Below are 21132 nucleotides of genomic sequence, written 5' to 3' on the forward strand. Positions count from 1 at the left end.
GCTTATCCCAACCACTGTGACCACAGGAATACATCATGAAGCGTCATTGTTTAGATGATATTTTCCATCCATCTATCCAACTGAAGGAGTTCAAAGACTAAATGAAACATATCATATTGATAACCAGTTTTCAATATCTGTTCTGTATCCGTATCTAAATATTCAAGTGGGATATATGATATACAAATACAGTGAATATCAATATCCAGCACATTTAGCTCTATTCGTCACCAAATCCAAATCCGAGTAAAAATAAATATTTGTATTCCTATTTGTATATATATTTGACATATCCGATCCGTTTTCATTCATAGCAGTCAGAGATCAAGTAAACAACTGAGGCGAGATCAAATAGTCATGTCATGCACACGAGAGCCCACGAAGGAATTGAACTGGTTAAAGCATTCATACGAATGAATAAGGTTAGATGCAGGCAACCAAACATAACAATTAGGAGGCGCTACCAAGGCTACATCCTACAATTTACCCAGTTGACATCACGGCATAATGTCCATGTACCTTGGCAGGAGACTGACCATATTGCGCTGAGTTCAAACTACCAACATAAGAGTTGTCCATATGAATTGCATTATAGGTCTGCCTACAAAACTACAAAATGTGTCTACGGCACAGTTCCTGCTTACAGATCATGCATTTCCGCTTTCACCGGGGTGCACCAAAGAACATGCTCCCTGCCATAAGCCTGGGTTATTTTCTCTGATATCTCGTCAAACTTGCGCTTCCTCTTGTTGAACTTCTCCAACAGTTCCTTAGCAACCATTTCTTGTTTGCTTATTTCGGTTTTGATTGCTTCCAAAAGCTTCACTTTTTCATCCAGGTTTTCTGTCTTCGTGATGACATCCTGATGACCTTTTAACTCATCTGGCATCTTCATCGAGCCGGAGGCAACAGGAAATGTTATCTTTGGATCACTGGAGAAGGGACCAGATTAATTTAATACAATATAGTCATGGAATAAATATGCTACCAAAATAAATAATGATTTTGTGATGCAAATGTATCATAACTAATGCTAAATACATTACTTAAATGAATGATCTTTTTTGAGGGAGCAAGTCATAAGGAACATCAACCTGGTGATTAAAAAGGTTTTTCATTTTGTGTAATGGCAAAATTTTAAATCCTTTAGAATTTCCTAGTAAGGCTCTCTGACAAATAAAAAATGAACCGAAAATTAAAAATAAATCCAAATGCAGTGGTCATTGGCCAGTTAGTTGGCAATACTTCATTAAGAGTCATTCTTGTTCTCCCAAAACCATCTAACAAATCGACAGTCATGGTGTAAAAGGAGCTTGTGAAACATAGTACTGACCTGTAACCAAGAAGAAGTTTTCCTTTTCCTTTAATAACGCCACCATCCAATGATATTGCTCCACCGTTCAAATAGTCCTTGGCTCGGAACATATTATCTCGGGTTTCATAAACTTGAAGCTCTCCAAAGAGACTATAAAATAAAGTTTCACGGAGTCCATGTCCACCTTTAGTTGTTATGTTCAAGTTCTCGTCAGAAAGATTTATCATATTGACAGCAAATCCTTTGAATCCCTTAGGTCTTTTAACAAATGGAAACGGCCACGTCAGGTTTAATTCCTTTTGTGGACTGTTCTGCATAAGACCTCCTTTATAGGGCCTGCAGAAAAGAGGTGCTGTCAACATAAAAGCTTTCCATGGGATAAATTGCATGACTAGATTACTTTCTCTACTTCAGAGAGATTTGACAACACGTAAGACAGTTGGCCCAGGCAAGCTATTCTCTACTCACTCGGCACCAAAAAACAAGTCATCCTAGTAATTCTAGGACAAACTAACAAGAAGGTAAAATGACCATGTTTGCCCTTATTTATTATCCACATTTGACATTAATTGATTCTTGCATGCACATGCACTTTCTAAATAGGGTAGGATGACTTGTTTTTTGGGACAAATTTTGAATCCTAGAGTGACTTGTTTTTCGGGACAGAGGGAATACTTCAGAGAGATTTGACAATACATAAGAATGTTGGCACAGACAAGCTATGTAAGATAGATCCATAGCCCAGTTTAGTACCTATGATACAAACAACAAATTATTCTCATACGACTAGTATTCTAACCCACACAGCCAATTTGGGGAATTTAATTTTATATTAGCTTGTTTAATAATGTCAAACTTACTTAATACTCAAATGGGACAACCATGGAAACAACTTTATAATGGAAACTACAAAATGTTGATCTTACTCTATATCATCTAGGCAGATGGTAGAAAATCTACTCTTTATGGGTACTCCTAGAGTAGCTGCTTCTTGATGAATGCCAAAACCAACATCTACATCTCCATCTGTGTTGTATTTCTCGATGCAATTAGCAGCATCCATTGTCTTGCAAACTACGGAAAGCATGTCATCTTTGCCAAGATATACAGCAAGCATCCTACAAAATAAATACCCAAAAATCCAGAGCAAGAAAATGATACATCGTCTTAGAAATGACCAAAAACAAACTACATACAGTCCAGTGTTAGAGATAAATTTAGCCACTATTTTATTTGTTCTTACAAAACACTTACCTGCCAATTTTGATGTCTGGAACAGTTCCAAGTAGGGCAACAATACCAACAAAATCATCGATGAAACATTCACGACGACTAGACAATAGAACAAAAGCAGCAGTACCAAGTTTTTCTCTAATTTTATGACGTACTAACTCCTTTGTATCAATGAAATAACCAACCATAGACCCGATCTCACCTGGTTAAAAAAAAAAGAAGTTACATAAAGCAGCAAACCAAAAATGAAAGCAATATGGCTTGGCAAAATTAGTAGATTGATTATGAGGTGCAAAGCACATACACATATATAGACAAGGAACCCTAGGGTATGGCTTATGCAAACAGAACCAACTGGAAGTCTTTGCCTAACACAATCATGGCCTATGGCCTGTGCGGCCAGCCACCCATGGCCCACGGGCCTAATATAATTACCACGCTAACACAAAAGCTATATGCTGTAACCATAGTGATGGCAAAAGACTCCATAAAACACATGGAACATTGCAAGTGGAGCAGAATCTCAAGCTATGATTATAACACTATGACTATATGAAAGCAGGAATATTTCGGAATATAAAAAAATGAACACACAATCAATAAAAGTTACAAGAATGACTGCGCATAGAAAAATCACCTTTTAGGGTGTCAATTTCCTCCTCCAGTGATTCCTTGCGAGAATAAAGAGTTACAAGTCTATTTTTCGAAGACTCTATCTCTGAAAAGGTATCTCCAACTTTACTTTTAGCTTTCTGCATACGTCACAATACGGAATAACAGAGATATTAGTGAGTTTGCCATAGTTTTAAGAAAAGTTCTAGCTAGAAAACAGTGTAGTACCCTGTACTTTAAGAATGTCAAATTCTTACCTTAATATCATCTTTTACATATGTGACAAGATGACTAGGTTGAGCAGGAGCAACTTGAAAGGGCATTAAAAGATTTGAACTGTCAAGGGATAAAATTGGATCGCTCAATATAGGTTCAGGTCCATCCTCAAAGCAGGTCAATGCCAAATCAAAAGGTTGAACTTGAAACTGCAATGGTTAAAATTTAGTAGTGCATTGGAAACAATATATAAAAAATACCAGAAATGTTATATGCAATTGGCACCTGAATCGTTATTTGCAGATCAGGATAATGTGTGTGACATGCCACAATAGTGACATTTCCTTGTTCATGAGGAAGCTGCACATGAGAAACTACACACCTTCCATGTTTAATGGCATATCGTGCTCCTTCCGCTAGTAGTAACTCATTCGATGTGATGTTGAGTGTATGAAGGGGTCCATCTATGGATTCATCAATCAGACCGTTACTATCAGAAACTTCAAATATGATGTCCAGAATGGATCCAGCCAGACAACTTTCAGGAACCTGTCAAATAGCAACACACGTAGAAACCTCAAACACTATCTCAAAATTAAGGGCCAAATCACAAAAATAAGCATCCATTCAAGAAAAAATATCTTACATTTACTGCCTTTAACTCTCTTACGGCCATTTGAAATATTTTGGAGAAAATCTTCTTCTCATGATGAAAAATTGCTATACAAGCTGCACATGATAGGCACAAAAAATATAATGAAAATTTGGTATAAAATGTTGGCATAAGCATAATCTAAAATAATCAAACCTTCTGAACCAAAGCCACACAAGACTCTTAGTGCTCCGCGAAGGTCAATAAACCCCTCACCATTTACCTGCAAAGTTCGCTCTTCAGCATAAATGCTTGCAGATTGACAACTGCAAAACTATTGATCCACAAAATGGCTGCTATATATGATGGTCAAAACATGAGGTATGAATAAGGGAACAGTAATGTAACTGTTCTCTAACAACATACCACATTCCTTAAATCACAGAGTAAAGCTCATTTGCCATTCAATAAAAAAACACCATTATAGTGCCATCACTATCTTTATTTTGAACAGGCACAACAAATTGTGCTAGTTTGTAAATAAGAAAACTCGAGTCCACATTAGTTGCCACCGTGGACAAAATCCTGACATGGCATCTATGACTACTAGTCGAAACATCCTCCTTCACCCAAGCCTCTCTCATTCTAATTTAATTTGATTAGGGGATGACAGTAAAATATCACGTTTCAAAGAAGAGGCCTAGAGGGTCCGAAATTGGACTTTCTTAAAAGAAAAAGCAGGTGGCGTGGAACTTTTCTTCTACTATACCTGAGCACTTCAAGACTAAGTACAACACACTACTATATTTTTTCTTTTGTGCAATGAACAAAATGTTCCTTCTGTATGAATGCGGCGGCATGAATTAGAAAGAAAAGGACAAAGGTAGATCAATTAATGTGCCACATTGCCCGTTCACTATAGTTACAATTGCAAGTTACTCATCATGTAATATTCAAACAATGAGAGTCTGGCATCTGGCTGCAATTTATCTTTGCCGGATTCTGCAGGGTACAGTGGGTGATAAGCTTGGGCTTGGAACGAAAAATTGGAAAAAGTCTAAATTACCCCCCTCAACTATAGCCAAAGTCCGGATAACCCCCTAAACTATCGTTTGGTTCATTTTACCCCCCAAACTATGCTCTTTGGTTCAAATTACCCCCTAATACAATTTGTCATTTTCATTTCTTCATGCATAGGTGGAGTTTTAAGTTGAAATTTTACAAGATGATAGTACACATCATAACACATGTTAGAAAAAAATATATCATAATTTTTATCATTATTTTGATAGGTTAGTGTTAGCAAGCATTGTATAGCATGTATGCGTGTATTGCGTGGGCCTGCGCCCTAGCTTTCCATAGCCGGCCGGTCTCTGTATTTGGTTTGAGATAGGAGGAGATCGTGTTGGGTTCTGTTTCTATAAACCCCGATCTCCTCGCCCTATATATATGTACATCTATCTCTCAATCAATTCAATCCAATATTCCACGCAATCCCCATTGCTTTCAGTTAGAATATTTAATAATATATTAATCATTGGAGTTCGAAATTATATGAAAAATAATGATGAAACAATTATAACAATTTTTTAAAATATGCATTGTGATGTCCACTACTACCCTGCAAAATTTGAGATTAAAATTCAACTTGTGTATGGAGAAACAAAAAAGACATTGTATTAGGGGGTTATTCAGACTTTGGCTATACTTGAAGGGAGTAAATTGAACTTTTTTCCAAAGAAATTGGACAGTTATGCTCAAGCTAACCACGAACAATACTATAAAAAATGTGGGTATTCCGAAAAAGATAAATGTAATGTCATAATGCATTCAAATATATTTTATTTTGTACAATCAAAAGTCTTGGCAATATACTGACCAGTCAAATTCACCGTCATACTTAAAGTAGATTGATACATGTGTTAGAACCACACACAAATTTGACTAACATCTGTTCAGGCCTATTGCAATGCACTGGATACATTCGAATAATCATACATTATGTGAAAGACTTACCTTCTGAACGGAGCTTTTTTTATCTAGAAAGCAGAGTCCATCAACATGGATATTAAGTTCGGTTCCTTCTTCAACATGATTGCTAAATTGATCAAACACCTGCCACATGAAGTGGTTGGTATTCAGGGTCACAAATAAACACCAAGTCAGGATGTAAGGCATATCTATTTTAAACTGAAGAAATATCATTCTTCATGATTCTAGATTTTCACTCAAAAGTAAGAATTTTGTTATTACATTGGTTAGTTGCCAGCTTTTTATCAAGAAAGTGAGTACCAATGGTAAGTATTTAGTGTAATTTGCTATTTTGAAACATTTTCTTGCCCTAGATCACAAGAACTCGCTTCTGTTTTTTATTCGAATGAAAAGGAGATCGATATATGATTTAGAACTAAACAAATCTTCCCAATAATGTCAGGTCCTACATTCCTATTAAATATGCTATCAATGGACAATATGTTCCGATCTATGAATCACTGACACGCCAGGAAGGGTGCATTGCCCGTATCCAATACAGCAGGATACGGCGATACAGGCCCGATATGCGTATCAAAAGTATCGAGAACATAAGATTTAAAAATAAAAACATAATTCTCAGTATGCAGCGGATACTTCGTGATATGCTTCTCCTGATACGTTGGCACAGCTAAACCTCTTCTCAGAGCCCACCAACATTTGACCCGTTGGTAGTCAGCGCATGTGTCCTCTACTCCTCATCTTTTAGCACTAGCGTCGTCCCTTGGTAGGCCTGCCATTGGGATCATGCATGCTGCCAGGAGCGAGCATAGCCACTGGGATCCGAAACTGTGGGATCTGAATCCACGGGCATAAGGCGTGCATCATCAGGACTGTGGCGCATGCTCCGGTACCTCGAGTGAAAACTGCAGCCTGCAGGAGCGTCATGAAGAAATCGTCGGTCAAGACATCGCACTCCAGAGCTTCTTGGTCACTTGTAGGGTCAAGACGAGAAGAGGTACCATGTACCAATCGATTCTCTTGCTGTAACAGTTAGTTTCCCTTCTCATGCCATACCATGTAGGCTTGTACCAATCGATTCTCTTCCAGGAGTGACGTGTGTGGAAAGAAATGTGGTTGTTTTTAGCTGTAATGGTTATTACTTAATTTAAATATATATTATTCACCATATTGGTGTATCCTTATTTTTGAGCTATTGCCATATCAGCATATCACTGTACCCTATCGCGTATCGGTGATACTCAGAACCAATGTATCCGTGATACGTAGGGTTCCGATGATTCATAAGGACTTCTAATAGCTATGTTGGGCCCTTACTGGTCATGTGCAGTAACCGATTAACCATGCTTATTTAGGTAAGTATGGTGTACAAGTTAGGATCATAATTTAAGTACCTCAAGAAGGAAATTATCAATCACTCTTCCAGGAGTTAAATTCTCTTCCAAGAAGACGGACATGTCCATAATAATGGTTGATGGAAGGCCTGGTTTAACTGCAGGGAAACATGTCAACTCTTATGGTGTGAATAAGACTAAGTACTTACAAAATGATAAAAAATTCCTCATGGAATAAAGATTAACGAAACTATAAAATTGCAATACATGAATGTAACAGATAAGTAAACAAGCTTTCTATCTAACCTTTACATGGCCATATACCAGACAACTTATTATCCAATGAAGATAGCTTCAACTTCGCCTCATACTTTGGCCGTAGTATGTCTAACTTGCTGGTTTTAAACACAAAATCCTTCATGCACAGAACAACGTCAAATATGGTTAGCATTGAAACATCAGATATTACCAAGTTATGGTCAGTATTGTGATAATGGATGTTCTTATGGCATACTTTGACGTTCATTGCTAATGAATCTGATGAGAGTTCCACTTCAACGTCATCAACATGCGCAAGGACATCATCACCATCAAATATAGTTATAGTAATGCCAGATGTATCAAGGAAAGGAATTTCATTTCCATATTGATCAACACTTTTAACAACAAGACATCTAACTGGACATCCAAGCCTGCAATAACAATTCTTATCAACTGAAAAGGCAAGAGTAAATGTAGCAGGAACAAATATAACAAATGAAGCAAACAAGGTTCTATGCAGAACTTCATATGACAGGCAATCATGGACTTTTTTGGGCATTTTTTAGGGACGTGTTGGAGTGAAGTTTAGTGTGAGCCCATGTTGGGGCCTAATTGCAATACTTGTACTATCAATGAAGATTGAGCAGACTGTTCGGACTTCGGACACTATAAAAACATGAGGCAACTTAGAATGCCAAGGGCACCTGAAAGCATTTCGCTTATATAGAATGAAGAGGCACAGAAAATGCTAGTAACAGTAACCTCACAGCCTAACAGGAGAACATATTGGAATGTGAGAAAGTAATTTAATCAACTGAACATCATAAAACCAATCAAATGAGCATAGTTAACTCAGTCCCTACTTTCAGATAATGAGGAATTTGAATGAGAAAGGGCAGACCACCTGATTTATAGGCCATGTTCAACAAGCCAGAAAGCTAGTAATTACACAAATATTACTAGTCCAACTACGTACGCATCCCAGCACGAACCTTATATTCACAGGAGCACTATCAGTAGAAGAGCCAGCGATACTGAAAAGACAACGCCTAGAGTTCAAGTCGGGACAGACTGTTATAGTTGTCTGTTTCTGAATGATACTTGTATATCTGCAACTCTACAAAGCATTTCAATATACAGCATAAGATTAAAAGAAAAATTCTTGCAACTGATTCCGTATGATAATGTTACTATACTTACCACAGAGAAATTAAACTGGTAAACTCCAGATTTTTTAAATATCCATGAAGCTTCTCTCAATGGAAATACGTACAGTCCATGTATGTCATTATGCAATGAGGTTTTCTTCACCTTTCTATCAACAAGTTTTGCAGGACAGTTTTTACTTCTGGCCAAATGTTTAACCTCCATTACCATCTCCAGCTCATCCTTCACAATATACTTCTGCTCAAGATGACCAGTGGAGCTAGGCGTATAATTTCCTGGCCGTAAAACAGCTACAATTTCGTGTGGAGGTTGATAACCAGCCATTACATCACCTTCATATGGTAGATCCTGTCAAAGTAGCACATACATGCAAAAAAAAAAAGGCGCACACACACAATTTAAAGACATAAGATGCATACTCCAAAGGCTGTTTACAAATATTTCACATTAAAAATTGAGCCTATTAAATTACTGACCCCTCCTAGTCCAAGAGTGTCGACTTCAGAATTCCTGATGAGTTCAATCCATGCAGGAGCCTTCTCCTTTCTCTTTTTCAGCACTTGATTCCAAGAATTATCATCCATAATTTCGCACTACAAGTATAGCAATTAAGAACACACCAAACGCCAGAAATTTGCATGCAATTACACAAGAATTTACCAGTCTATCATCTATTATGCTGACAGGAAACGAGACTGATTCTTGTATAGATATGTTTGGACTCGTGCACTCGGTTTCATCGAGCCAGCATCCTTGCTCGTCAGAGCAATCGATAGGCCTAGAAAATTTACGAAGTTTCACATTTCTGAAAAAAGAGGAAAGCAATTTTTATGGATAAATGGGGATTAAAAAAGGACCTGCATATAAGGCGGGCTTCACCTGTGAATAAGGCAGCCCAACATCAGAAATGAAAGATATCCAACCTCTTTCAGAATGCAGATATGTCATAAAAGACGAATACATTAGAACATGAGTGAACTCACCGCAAATATCTCCTTGAAGACCTTCAACAACAATGTACTCCAAAGTGGTACACAAAGAAGTTTTCAACGAATAGAATGCAGTTTTCATACGTCCAGTTGCTCCCTTATGAATTTTCAGATGATCTCCTCTCCTCCAAGTTTTCCCTTTTCTGCTAATTGATCTATGAAGTCTAATGACTTCAACTGCAGGATTGTAATCAGAATATAATAAAAAATGTTCACAGAATTTCATGATTTGTTGATTGAATAAGCATACGATAAGCACAACGGTTATGCATCTGTAATCCCTCACCATCATTGGATATTGCAAGTCGTTCCTTGCACTTTGGATTGATAATAAGGGTGGGTTCATCATCCCCACCATCCATTTCCACATCATACTTATCATGCATTTCCTTGATCCAATCATAGTATTGTTTCTCCAGCTGATTATAACTTAGTAATTTTCCGTCCTTGTCATGAGCTTCAACATCAACCTCAGCTATTTAACAAAAGAAAGAGTTAGACCAACCACAGATATTAGAATTATAAAATTAAAATTTAGCTAGTAAGTGCTAAAAGACTACTAGAGCACTAAATCAGATGGGTGCACAACAAAACCTGAGGTATTGTTCAAAAAATTGCTGCCCCAATTACGAAGTGCCTTCGTAAAATGATTATGTTGTGCTAAATCAGTCTGCAAAATTTAACCCCAGTTTGTAACTCTACATTGTTGAGTGCGTATCAAAGGAACAAGTGACTGACTCATAGAATATGGGGGTGTCTAATAATATCAACGGTGCAAGACAATAATGTCGAGTGCATTTCATATGAATATCAATGTTATACACTATCTGTAGAATTCTACTTTCTGAAATGACAGTTTAATGGAAATATTCCATTCTAGGAATTTGTAACACTTGGATGAAAGAATCCTATCAATTTTCTCTGTGAGACATAATAAAGGCACTTGGAACACTATATGTTATATTGTTTGGTTCAAACTTTCTTCTCGAACACGCATGAGAGCTGAATATCTTTATATTACGAAGAAAAGGGGTAAAAGAGCCCCAACAGAAACAAAACCAACCTGCAAAAACTCACATGGACACGCTTATAAGACATAACAAAAAGTAGCGCCTTTGCACAATTTTTAAAAGAAAAAACGAATACTGACTAGCTCAACCAAGGCATATGCGGTTCAAACTGCTTCCATAAAATATGCAATGCTGCCACATATAGAACAAGTGATGCCATACTCCTAGATTATATGAAGTAAAACAATTTTTTTACTTTGTCCATAAAATATGAACTCCGCCTATGCTGACTGGAAGACTCTCTCTCTCCTGAGTCGTCTCAGCATAGCCGGTCCCAAGTCCGGGTAAAGGAGGAGGGTTGCGTTAAAAAATAGCCACTCTAATGGATTTGAAACCCACAAGAAACTCATTGGGGGCGTAACCCTCTTAGCGACGCGCTACATCGGAACCCGGGTGTGGTGATAAATGGGCAAGGGCCGGGTCGCCATCCCCCCAAGGGCGCGTCGTATCGTGACCTGGGTACGATGATAAGTGAGCAACGGTCGGGTCGTCACCTGAATGGCGCGCTACATCTACGCCCGGGTGTAGTGACAAATGAGCAAGGGTCTTCGCACTTCCCTCGACGGGTGCGAAGGGTAAGGAAGCTAGTCGAGCCAACTAGGATTCGTATAGGTAGTTGGAACGTAGGGTCCCTAACGAGTAAGTTGCGAAAGCTAGTTGATACAGCAATTAGGAGGCGTGTAAATATTCTATGCGTTCAGGAGACTAAATGGAAGGGCCAGAAGACGAAGGAGGTTGAGAATACTGGCTTCAAGCTTTGGTACAGGGGGCAACTCCGGGTAGGAATGGTGTATGCATCTTGATTGATAGGAGCCTTAAGGATGGAGTCGTAGAGGTTAGAAGGCAAGGCGACCGGATTATCCTAATCCGGTTGGTAGTTGGAGATTCGGTTTTGAATGTGAACAGTGCCTATGCCCCTCAGGTAGGCCTTAGTGAGAGCACCAAGATGCAGTTCTGGGAAGATCTAGATAGCATGGTTAGTACCGTGCCTACCAGCGAGAAACTCTTCATAGGAGATCTCAACGGCCATATGGGTGCAACTAATGTAGGGTTCGAGCGAGTGCACAGGGGTTTTGGGTATGGTAGCAGGAGTCAAGAGGAGGATGTGTTGAACTTCGCGTTAGCCTACGACTTGTTGATAGCGAATACCATGTTTAAGAAGAGGGAATCCCATCTTGTGACGTTTCGTAGTGGACAACACTCGAGCCAGATCGACTTTACCCTTGCTAGGAGGGAGGATAGACGTGATTGCTTAGATTGTAAGGTGATACCTGGGGAGTGTGTTGTCCCTCAACACAAGCTTGTGGTGGCGGACATTCGTCTTCGGGTACGTGTCCACCGGGACAAACGTGCCAAGATTGCGAGAACAAAGTGGTGGAAGCTTAGAGGGGAAGCGGCACAAGCGTTTAAGGAAAGGATGCTAGGTGAGAGGCCTTGGGAAGAAGGAGAAGACGCAGATGACATGTGGCTAAAGATGGCAATATGTGTTCGGAAGGTGGTCTCAGAGGTGTTTGGCGTGAGTAGGGGAGGCAAACAGGAGGGGAAAGACACCTGATGGTGGAACGACGAGGTGCAAAGGGCTATTAAGGAGAAGAAAAAGTGTTTCAATCGCCTCCACCTTGACAAGAGTGCAGCCAACATCGAGGGCTATAAATTAACGAAGAGGGTTGCAAAGCGAGCTATGAGTGTAGCAAAGGGTAAGGCGTATGATGACCTGTATCAGCGGCTAGGCATGAAAGAAGGGGAGAAGGACATTTATAGGATGACTAGGATCCGCGAGCGGAAGACAAGGGACATCAACCAAATCAAATGCATTAAGGATGGGACAGATCGACTGCTAGTGAAGGATGAGGAGATCATGGATAGATGGAAAGAGTATTTCGACAAGTTGTTTAATGGAGAGAGTGAGGGCCTTACCCTTGAGTTAGATGACTCTTTTGACGATACCAACAGACGTTTTGTGAGGAGAATTCAGGAGGTAGAGATCGGGGAGGCTTTGAAGAGGATGAAGGGAGGTAAAGCGATGGGCCCTGATGGTGTCCCCATTGAGGTGTAGAGATGCCTAGGAGATAGAGTAATAGTATGGTTAACTAAGCTTTTTAATCTCATTTTTCGGTCAAACAAGATGCCGGAAGAATGGAGGAGATGTATATTAGTACCTATCTTCAAAAACAAGGACGATGTTCAAAGTTGTACTAACTACCGTGGGATTAAGCTGATGAGTCATACGATGAAGTTTTGGGAGAGGGTTATCGAGCGTTGCCTAAGAAGAGTGACAAGTGTGACCCAAAACCAATTTGGGTTCATGCTTGGAAGGTCAATCATGGAGGCAATTTTCTTAATAGGGCAATTGATGGAGAGATATAGGGAGCAGAAGAAGGACTTACACATGGTCTTTATTGACCTTGAGAATGCATATGACAAAGTACCGAGAAATGTCATGTGGTGGCCCTTGGAGAAGCACAAAGTCCCAACTAAGTACATTACTCTCATTAAGGATATGTACAAGAATGCGACGACGTTTGCCCGGACATGTGATGGCAACACCACTGACTTTTCTATTAACATAGGCCTACACTAGGGGTCAGCATTGAGCCCTTATTTATTTGCTTTAGTGATGGATGAGGTCACAAGGGATATACAAGGTGAGATCCCTTGGTGTATGCTCTTTGCTGATGATGTGGTGCTAGTTGACGAAGTAGGGCAGGGGTTAATAGGAAGTTAGAGCTGTGGAGACGCACGTTAGAGTCGAAAGGGTTCAGACTTAGTAGGACCAAGACCGAATATATGATGTGCGATTTCAGCGCGACTAGGCATGAGATAGATGTTAGTCTAGATGGGCAAGTGGTGGTCCAGAAGGATACTTTTCGGTATTTAGGATCGGTGCTACAAAACGATGACAACATTGATGAAGATGTTAGGTATAGAATTTCAACTGGCTGGTTGAAATGGCGGCAAGCTTCTGGCATCCTTTGTAACAAGAGGGTGCCACAAAACCTAAAAGGCATGTTCTATAGGACAGCAATTCGTCCGGCGATGTTATACGGTGCTGAATGTTGGCCTACAAAAAGGCGACATGTCCAGCAACTGAGTGTAGCAGAGATGCGGATGTTGCGGTGGTTTTGCGGGCACACAAGGAGGGATAGAGTCCGGAACGAAGTTATTCGGGATAGGGTCGGGGTGGCACCAATTGAGGAGAAACTTACCCAGCATCGGCTGAGATGGTTTGGACATGTCCAACGAAGGCCTCCTGATGCGCCGGTGCGTAGTGGGGTTCTTGAGCGGGTCGATAATGTAAAGAGGCGTAGAGGTAGACCTAAACTGACGTGGGATGAGTCGGTTAAGAGAGACCTTAAGGATTGGAATATCTCTAAAGAGATAGCTTTGGATAGGAGTGGTAGGAGACTAGCTATCAATGTGCCTGAACCTTGAACTTATTTCTTTCGGGTTTCATCTCTAGCCTACCCCAACTTGTTTGGGAAAAAAGTCTATGTTGTTGTTGTTGTCGTCGTCGTCCAATAAAAACTTTATGTCAACCAATGAAATAAAAATGTATTGAATATTTGGATTGATATAGAAAAAAGAAATGAGAATACTTGACTTGAAGATTTCGTAACTCTATAATGTTTTACAAATATGTTCTAATTTAGATTGGTGATAAAAACATATATGAGATTGTCTACTACATGACGCAATAACTGATTTTAGTCGTATTACTGGTCCGAACACCTTCAATTTAGGGTACCCAAGGAGAATTATTTTAGATGTTTTTAGCTTCGATCTAACAAGGTATCCTTTCATAGATGATATAACAATAACTCTCTTGTTGCAAAGGAATATACCCTAGAAAGGCCAACAATTCTATGAAAATTTGAACATCAAGTTAATTCATACATCCAGGTAGCACACGAAATGGAAAAAGAAAAACAAGTAGGAACAGATAAGGACTAAAATGTGGCAATTTACCTTTGAAAGTGTTGGAGAGAACCCTGCATCTGTTTCTGCAAAAATATATGTAACAAAAAAAATATTTAAGCAATGAAATAATAAAATCTTATAGTTGTTTGGACCAGACAGGTTAATAATAGTTTTCAGGAAACAAAGTAGGGTTTTAGATAAAAAAAAAGAGTTTTAAGTTGTTATTACATTGTTTAATGGGTTTAGATAATATTTTGTTGCTCTAGTGCAAAGGTGCTAGGGACCCGCTAGGTGTGCCATGGCAACACCCTATGGTCAGCCGAACTAATTAAAGACGATTCAATCCAGTCTACTTTTCTTCCATCTAGCCTCATACAACGCCGAGTGCTGAGCGCGGACTTGAAAGTCAGAGGTGAAGGGGGAGGCAAGTCCCGAGCCTGCAACTGCTAAGGTTGGCCGCCACCTAGCACATGGCGCCTCCAACCTCTGCCCTTGAGGCAGATTACTTCCTTGTGAATGCTAGGAGGGCAGCTAACTGACTGCTGGAAACCTTGCTCGTCCTTAAAAGACGGATTGTACTCGTGACTTAACCAATATATAAATTTCTTTTACTATTTAGACCTTCGCAGATTCTGTTCAGTATATCTCCTATTTTGATACCACCCCCTTTTTTCTTGAACTGAAGAAAGCTGCATGTCATTTCATTAAGAAGAGAGTAAAAAAAATACAAAGAGAGGGCCAGCAGGCCTACTCCCTAACACACCCGATTACAGGTGCACCACACACACTAGAAACTTCGACTATTTTGATATGATCCCCCTGTGCCATGTTGTCTAAGCCATTTTTTCTGCAGATTAGTTGTCCCATTGGCCATTGCAAACTAACAATCACAATCAAGGCAAACATAGCTTCTAATACCAGGACACAGGTTTTTACTCAGTGGACCCTTCAAGTTTTCATAGAAAACTTTGTTACCGAGTTGCAGGCCCTGAAGGAGAAGTAGGAGGTGTACTTTCAGGCAAATGACAAGGAAGGTGTGTGACTGGGTGTAGTTTGATGTGGCATAACTAGCAGGTCAATTATCACTGCTATGGATGTGAGGTTATATATGATCTTGAAGCAATCCTCTTCGCACTGCTAAAACAACTGCCATGTTTGGACTTTGGTCTACTAAACATGTACCAACAACATAGCATTTCCAGTTTGATTGTGTAAACTTGTTCGTTGCAAAAATACAGAGTGTCAAATTCAAAACTATCCAAGTTAAAACAACAAATGCAAGGTTGATGGGAAAAATAATTTTAAGTTCACAAGTTAGTGAATATCCAAAATTTAGCTTTCTTGGTTTTTCATAAAAAAACTATCCAAGTTAATACATCCATAAAGTTGGTTGTCTGGTAATAGGTAGTAGTATGTTAAGCTCACCTACAAAGCATTTTACCCTCTTGCATCTTCTTCTAAAGAATTCAGCCTTGCGGCCTTTTCTGTATTTAGATTCCATGAATGGAAGAGGACCCTACAGTGAATAAAACATTATGTGGTAAAAAGATTAATGGAAAAGGGCAAATCAAGCAGTTAATGCAAAAGTACTCTGTTTGGATGCTCTCTATGAGTTTCATATGCATTAAGTCTGCCAATATCCACACTAGATAATTTCAATCCAAATATGAAAGAGGAATCATGTAACGAAATTGGTATCTATTGTGCTGAAAATTAGAGGCAAATCATATTCATTGTATGAGTTCAGTGTGATCAAGTTAACAATTTCCTCTCAATTATGATTTTCCCAAGCATGAATCCTCCATTCCTCCTTAGGATCCGTAACAAGGGGGAATAGAAACATATCATTACAGTTGAGAATGAGAAATATCTCCAAAGTCAAACCAAAAGACAACTTGGTCAATTGGGCAGACTCTGAAGGATACTGAGTGCATAAACTATTGTACCAAATGAATGTTTTGGACTGGTCAGCAATTGGCATTAGCAAAAGGTATCAAACAATTGAGGCAACATAGGGTTCTGCAAGTAACTCTATCTTGGCATAGTACCAGATGATGTTATCAGCCCAATCCGTTATCAAATGGGTTGTGATGATTTAAGTGCAAGCAGGCAGGCTCAATATTGTTAGATATATAGAGTTGTATATGGTCTTGTATTGTATTTGTACCCTAACTTGTACTCCAAGCCTATACGGCCTATATAATGAAAGGTCACCCCCCTCATTAGGGTGTGTGGTGTTTGCCCAACTCTCTACATGGTATAGAGCCTAAACCCTAGGCCTGCCTCTCTCCCTCCCTCCCTCCCTGCCCTAGCGCGCTGCCCCCTCCCTAGCTACGCGTGCCTCCTCTCTTCCGCTGCCCTTCGCGCCGCCGCCTCCCTGGCTGCGCGCGACCTCTCCACCACACCAGATCCCATCTGTTAATGTCCACCATCACCCACGTGGACTCCGGTGACAGCGATTCCGATTGCTCCATCGGGTTTTCTCTTCTCTTCGGCGATGACTCTGCTGCACAGATTGATTCTCCCATGGCGCTCCCTTACGCCGCGATCAACGTGCACTCCTACGTCCCGATGAAGCTTGACTTCCGCGCCGACAACTTCTCCAAGTGGAAGGCGTGCTTCGAGGCTATGTGCGGCACTTTCGCCCTGATGTCGCACATCGACGGGACAGCACCTCCCAATCCCCTCACCCCTCTGTGGATTCAGGAGGACTGCTGCGTCCGTTCCTGGATCTACAGCACCATCTCCGACGCCGTTCACGACTTCATCATGGAGGCGGACCCGACGGCACACAAGCTTTGGGCCGGCATCGCTGCCCGCTTCCGGGCGAATCGGGCACCCCGTGCTATCTTCCTGAGTCAGGCCTTCATGACCCTGACTCAGGGGGATCTGTCCGTCGAAGCCTACGGCCAGGAGATGAAGAAGGTTGCTGATCGCCTTCGTGACGTCGGCAGACCCGTCGATGACACGATGATGGTGCTCAACCTGCTTCGAGGCGCCAATCCTCGCTTCAGCTCCACCTGCGACATCATCGCTGATGACCCCGACATCACCTTCTCCAGCGCCCTTGATCGCCTTGCCCTCAAGGAGTTGCGCCTGGCCGAGGAGGCCAAGCTGGTCACCTCCACCGCTCTCAACGCCTCCACGCCCTCCGGCTGCGGCTCCTCCGGCTGCGGGTCCTCCTGCCACTCCTCCATGCCACCTCCTCCTCAGCAACTCCTGGCGCAGCAGCAACAGCAAGGCGGCGGCGGCGGCGGTGGCCAGCAGAGGCGGAAGAGGAACAACAACCGCAAGGGCGGCGGCGGCGGCGGCCAACAGCCGCAACAGCCACGCGCGCCCAACCCTAATGGACCCTGGATTTGCATCAATCCATGGGGTCAGCAGGGTCAGGCGGGCGGCTTCGGCGGCGGCGGCCAGGGCTCGCGTGGCGGTGGACAACAGCGCGGTGGCCCTAGACTTCTTGGGTCTGCTCCCCAGGCCCACACTGCGGTTGCTGCGCAGCAATCCGGCGGCCAGGCGCAGTGGGACATGGCTGGCCTTGTGGCTGCTCTGCAGCAGATGTCGCTGCAAGGCGACACCTGGGTGATGGACACCGGCGCTTCCACTCACATGCATTCATCTGAAGGTATACTCCACTCTCGTCTTCCAGCTGCTGATTCTTCAATTCTAGTAGGCAATGGTGCACGTATCCCTGTCACGACCCGCGGCTCCTCGATTCTAGACACCAATTCCGCTAAATTCCCTCCTGAACAACATCCTTATCGCTCCCTCCATTGTTCGCAATTTACTTTCTGTTCGCCAGTTTACCCACGATAATGGTGGTTCTATAGAATTTGACGCTTTTGGTTTCTCTGTCAAGGAACCCAAGACAGGACGCGTGATTCTTCGCTGCAATAGCTCAGGCGATCTCTACACCATCTCGCCTGCTGCCCAGCCCACTGCTACCGCCCTCCTTGCAGCATCTTCCTCGGTGTGGCACCGTCGCCTCGGTCATCCTGCTCCAGCCGCCATAGCTAGTCTCAGGAAACACAATCTACTTTCATGTAATAAAATAGGCCGCACCCTTTGCCACGCCTGTCAACTTGGCAAACATGCGCGTCTCCCTTTTAGTTCATCTCGTTCACAGACTGTTTCCCCTTTCGAGATAGTTCATTGTGATGTTTGGACATCACCAATTCCTAGTATTTCTGGCTATTCTTATTATTTGGTTTTGCTGGATGATTTCACTCATTTTTGCTGGACGTTTCCACTTAAGCACAAGTCTGAGGTCCGTCAGCACCTTGCTGATTTTATCCCATACGTTCGCACACAGTTCGGTTCTACCGTTAGATGCTTCCAAGCTGATAATGGGACGGAGTTTGTTAACCATGCCATGCACGACTTGCTTGCTGCCCACGGCATCGCCTTCCATCTCTCCTGTCCCTACACTTCCCCACAAAATGGCAAAGCTGAACGTGTGCTTTGTACCCTCAATAACTCTATGCACACCATGCTCATCCATGCGTCCATGCCCCCCAAATACTGGGCTGAGGCCCTTGCAGCCGCTACATACTTGCTTAACCGGCGCCCCTCCTCTTCCATTCGCAACGAAGTCCCGTACACTCGTTTGTACCAATCTCCTCCCTCCTATGAGCATTTACGTGTCTTTGGATGCCTTTGTTACCCCAATCTACAGGCCACATCCCCGCATAAGCTTGCGCCACGTTCCACTGCCTGTGTGTTTTTGGGGTACCCCTCTGCTCACAAGGGATATCGTTGTTTGGATCTCTCCACGCGCCGGATCATCATCTCTCGTCATGTTGTATTTGATGAGCTTTTCCGTTTGCGCGTGACTCTAGCACTCCCACCAGCTCCTTTGATTTTCTTCTCGGTCGCGACTTGGATATTGCACCTTGTTTTACTAATCATGCAGCTGGTGGCGGATTGCTTGGTGGGCGTGGTTTCGTACCCCCACCAAGCCCTGACATTTCCCAGTCTGGTGGGTGTGGTCTAGTGCCCCTACCCGGCGCTCTGGGTGTCTCCACGTCTGGTGGGTGTGGTTCCGTACCCCCATCTGGCACTTCGGTTTCTGGCAGTCCGGGCGGGTGTGGTCTCGTGCCCCCGTCAGGGCCTCTCGACGACGCTGCAGCTACTAGCAGTCCGGGCGGGTGTGGTCTCGTGCCCTCGTCAGGATCTGTTTCGACTACGGGCGGGTGTCTTCCTCTTGGCGGGACAGACTCCGTGGAGACTGTTCCTGCGCCTTCTCCAGCCGCTGCTCCACCAGCGCCCGCTGTTCCTGTCGTCCCCGCTGCTCCACCAGCGCCTGCCGGACCTGCTGCTCCGGCTGGGCGTTTCGGTAACGTCTACTGTCGTCGCCCCGTCAATGGTCCTCTTCCTGTTCGACGGTATGGTGCTACAGCGCGTGATCTTCGGCCGCCTGAGCCTCCTTTACGGCCGATGCGCGGCCCCTCACCGCCGCCTACTCTACGGCGGTTGACTCGTCTTCAGACTGGTACCATAAACCCTGTCGATTACCGGAATTTATCTACTGATCATAAGGTTGCTTCTCCTGTTCCGAGCAATTATCGTAGTGCGCTTGCTGATCCCAATTGGCGCACAGCTATGGCAGATGAGTTTCAGGCCCTGATTGACAATGATACTTGGCGTCTTGTTCCTCGGCCTCCTGGTGCTAATGTTGTGACTGACAATGATACTTGGCGTCTTGTTCCTCGGCCTCCTGGTGCTAATGTTGTGACAGGGAAGTGGATTTACAAGCTTAAGTATAATTCAGATGGCTCTCTGTCTCGTCACAAGGCTCGTTGGGTCGCCCGCAGATTCACTCAACAGCCTGGTCTTGACTTTGATGAGACATTCAGTCCGGTTGTTAAGCCAGAGACCATTCGGACGGTTCTGAGCATTGCAGCTTCTCGACAGTGGCCGATTCACCAGCTTGATGTGAAGAATGCTTTTCTTCACGGTCGTCTTGATGAGACAGTTTACTGTCAACAGCCTCCTGGTTTTGTTGATCCTGCATATCCTGATTATGTCTGCCTTCTCCAGAAGTCTCTTTATGGTCTGAAGCAGGCTCCTCGTGCTTGGCATCAGCGGTTTGCCACATACTTACGACAGTTGGGTTTTGTTCCTTCAGAGTCTGACCACTCATTGTTTGTCTACAAGACTAGTGCTGACACTGCCTACCTTCTGTTATATGTGGATGACATCGTTCTCACTGCCTCGTCCTCTGTCCTGCTTCAACGCATTACTGATCGACTTCATGCCGAGTTTGCTATGACAGATCTTGGAGCACTTCATCACTTTCTGGGAGTTTCTGTTACTCGCTCTTCAGATGGGTTATCTCTGTCTCAGCGACAATATGCCTTGGACCTTCTTCAGCGTGCTGGTATGAGTGATTGCCATCCTGTATCGACGCCAGTGGATTCTAAGTCCAAGTTGT

General features: G+C 42.6%; 1 protein-coding gene across 1 annotated transcript in view; it reads right to left on the reverse strand.

The window, feature by feature from the left end:
• Window positions 1–384: 384 nt before the first annotated feature.
• Window positions 385–21132, reverse strand: part of LOC120655552 (structural maintenance of chromosomes flexible hinge domain-containing protein GMI1-like) — a 36032-nt gene continuing 15284 nt past the window's right edge. Inside the window, exons 16-38 of the mRNA XM_039933418.1 lie at window positions 16125–16215; window positions 14748–14782; window positions 10306–10381; window positions 9998–10186; window positions 9706–9888; window positions 9580–9601; window positions 9383–9500; window positions 9199–9315; window positions 8756–9070; window positions 8548–8672; window positions 7809–7986; window positions 7601–7709; window positions 7355–7452; window positions 5985–6083; window positions 4185–4251; window positions 4023–4105; window positions 3662–3925; window positions 3418–3585; window positions 3186–3300; window positions 2570–2750; window positions 2242–2433; window positions 1334–1651; window positions 385–932 (exon numbers count right to left, since the gene is read on the reverse strand). Of these exons, the coding sequence (XP_039789352.1) occupies window positions 641–932; window positions 1334–1651; window positions 2242–2433; window positions 2570–2750; window positions 3186–3300; window positions 3418–3585; window positions 3662–3925; window positions 4023–4105; window positions 4185–4251; window positions 5985–6083; window positions 7355–7452; window positions 7601–7709; window positions 7809–7986; window positions 8548–8672; window positions 8756–9070; window positions 9199–9315; window positions 9383–9500; window positions 9580–9601; window positions 9706–9888; window positions 9998–10186; window positions 10306–10381; window positions 14748–14782; window positions 16125–16215 (3435 nt within the window). The 3' untranslated portion in view covers window positions 385–640. The remainder of the gene's footprint in view (window positions 933–1333; window positions 1652–2241; window positions 2434–2569; window positions 2751–3185; window positions 3301–3417; window positions 3586–3661; window positions 3926–4022; window positions 4106–4184; window positions 4252–5984; window positions 6084–7354; window positions 7453–7600; window positions 7710–7808; window positions 7987–8547; window positions 8673–8755; window positions 9071–9198; window positions 9316–9382; window positions 9501–9579; window positions 9602–9705; window positions 9889–9997; window positions 10187–10305; window positions 10382–14747; window positions 14783–16124; window positions 16216–21132) is intronic.

This window comes from Panicum virgatum, chromosome 1N, assembly GCF_016808335.1.
Source record: "Panicum virgatum strain AP13 chromosome 1N, P.virgatum_v5, whole genome shotgun sequence".
Lineage (NCBI taxonomy): Eukaryota > Viridiplantae > Streptophyta > Magnoliopsida > Poales > Poaceae > Panicum > Panicum virgatum.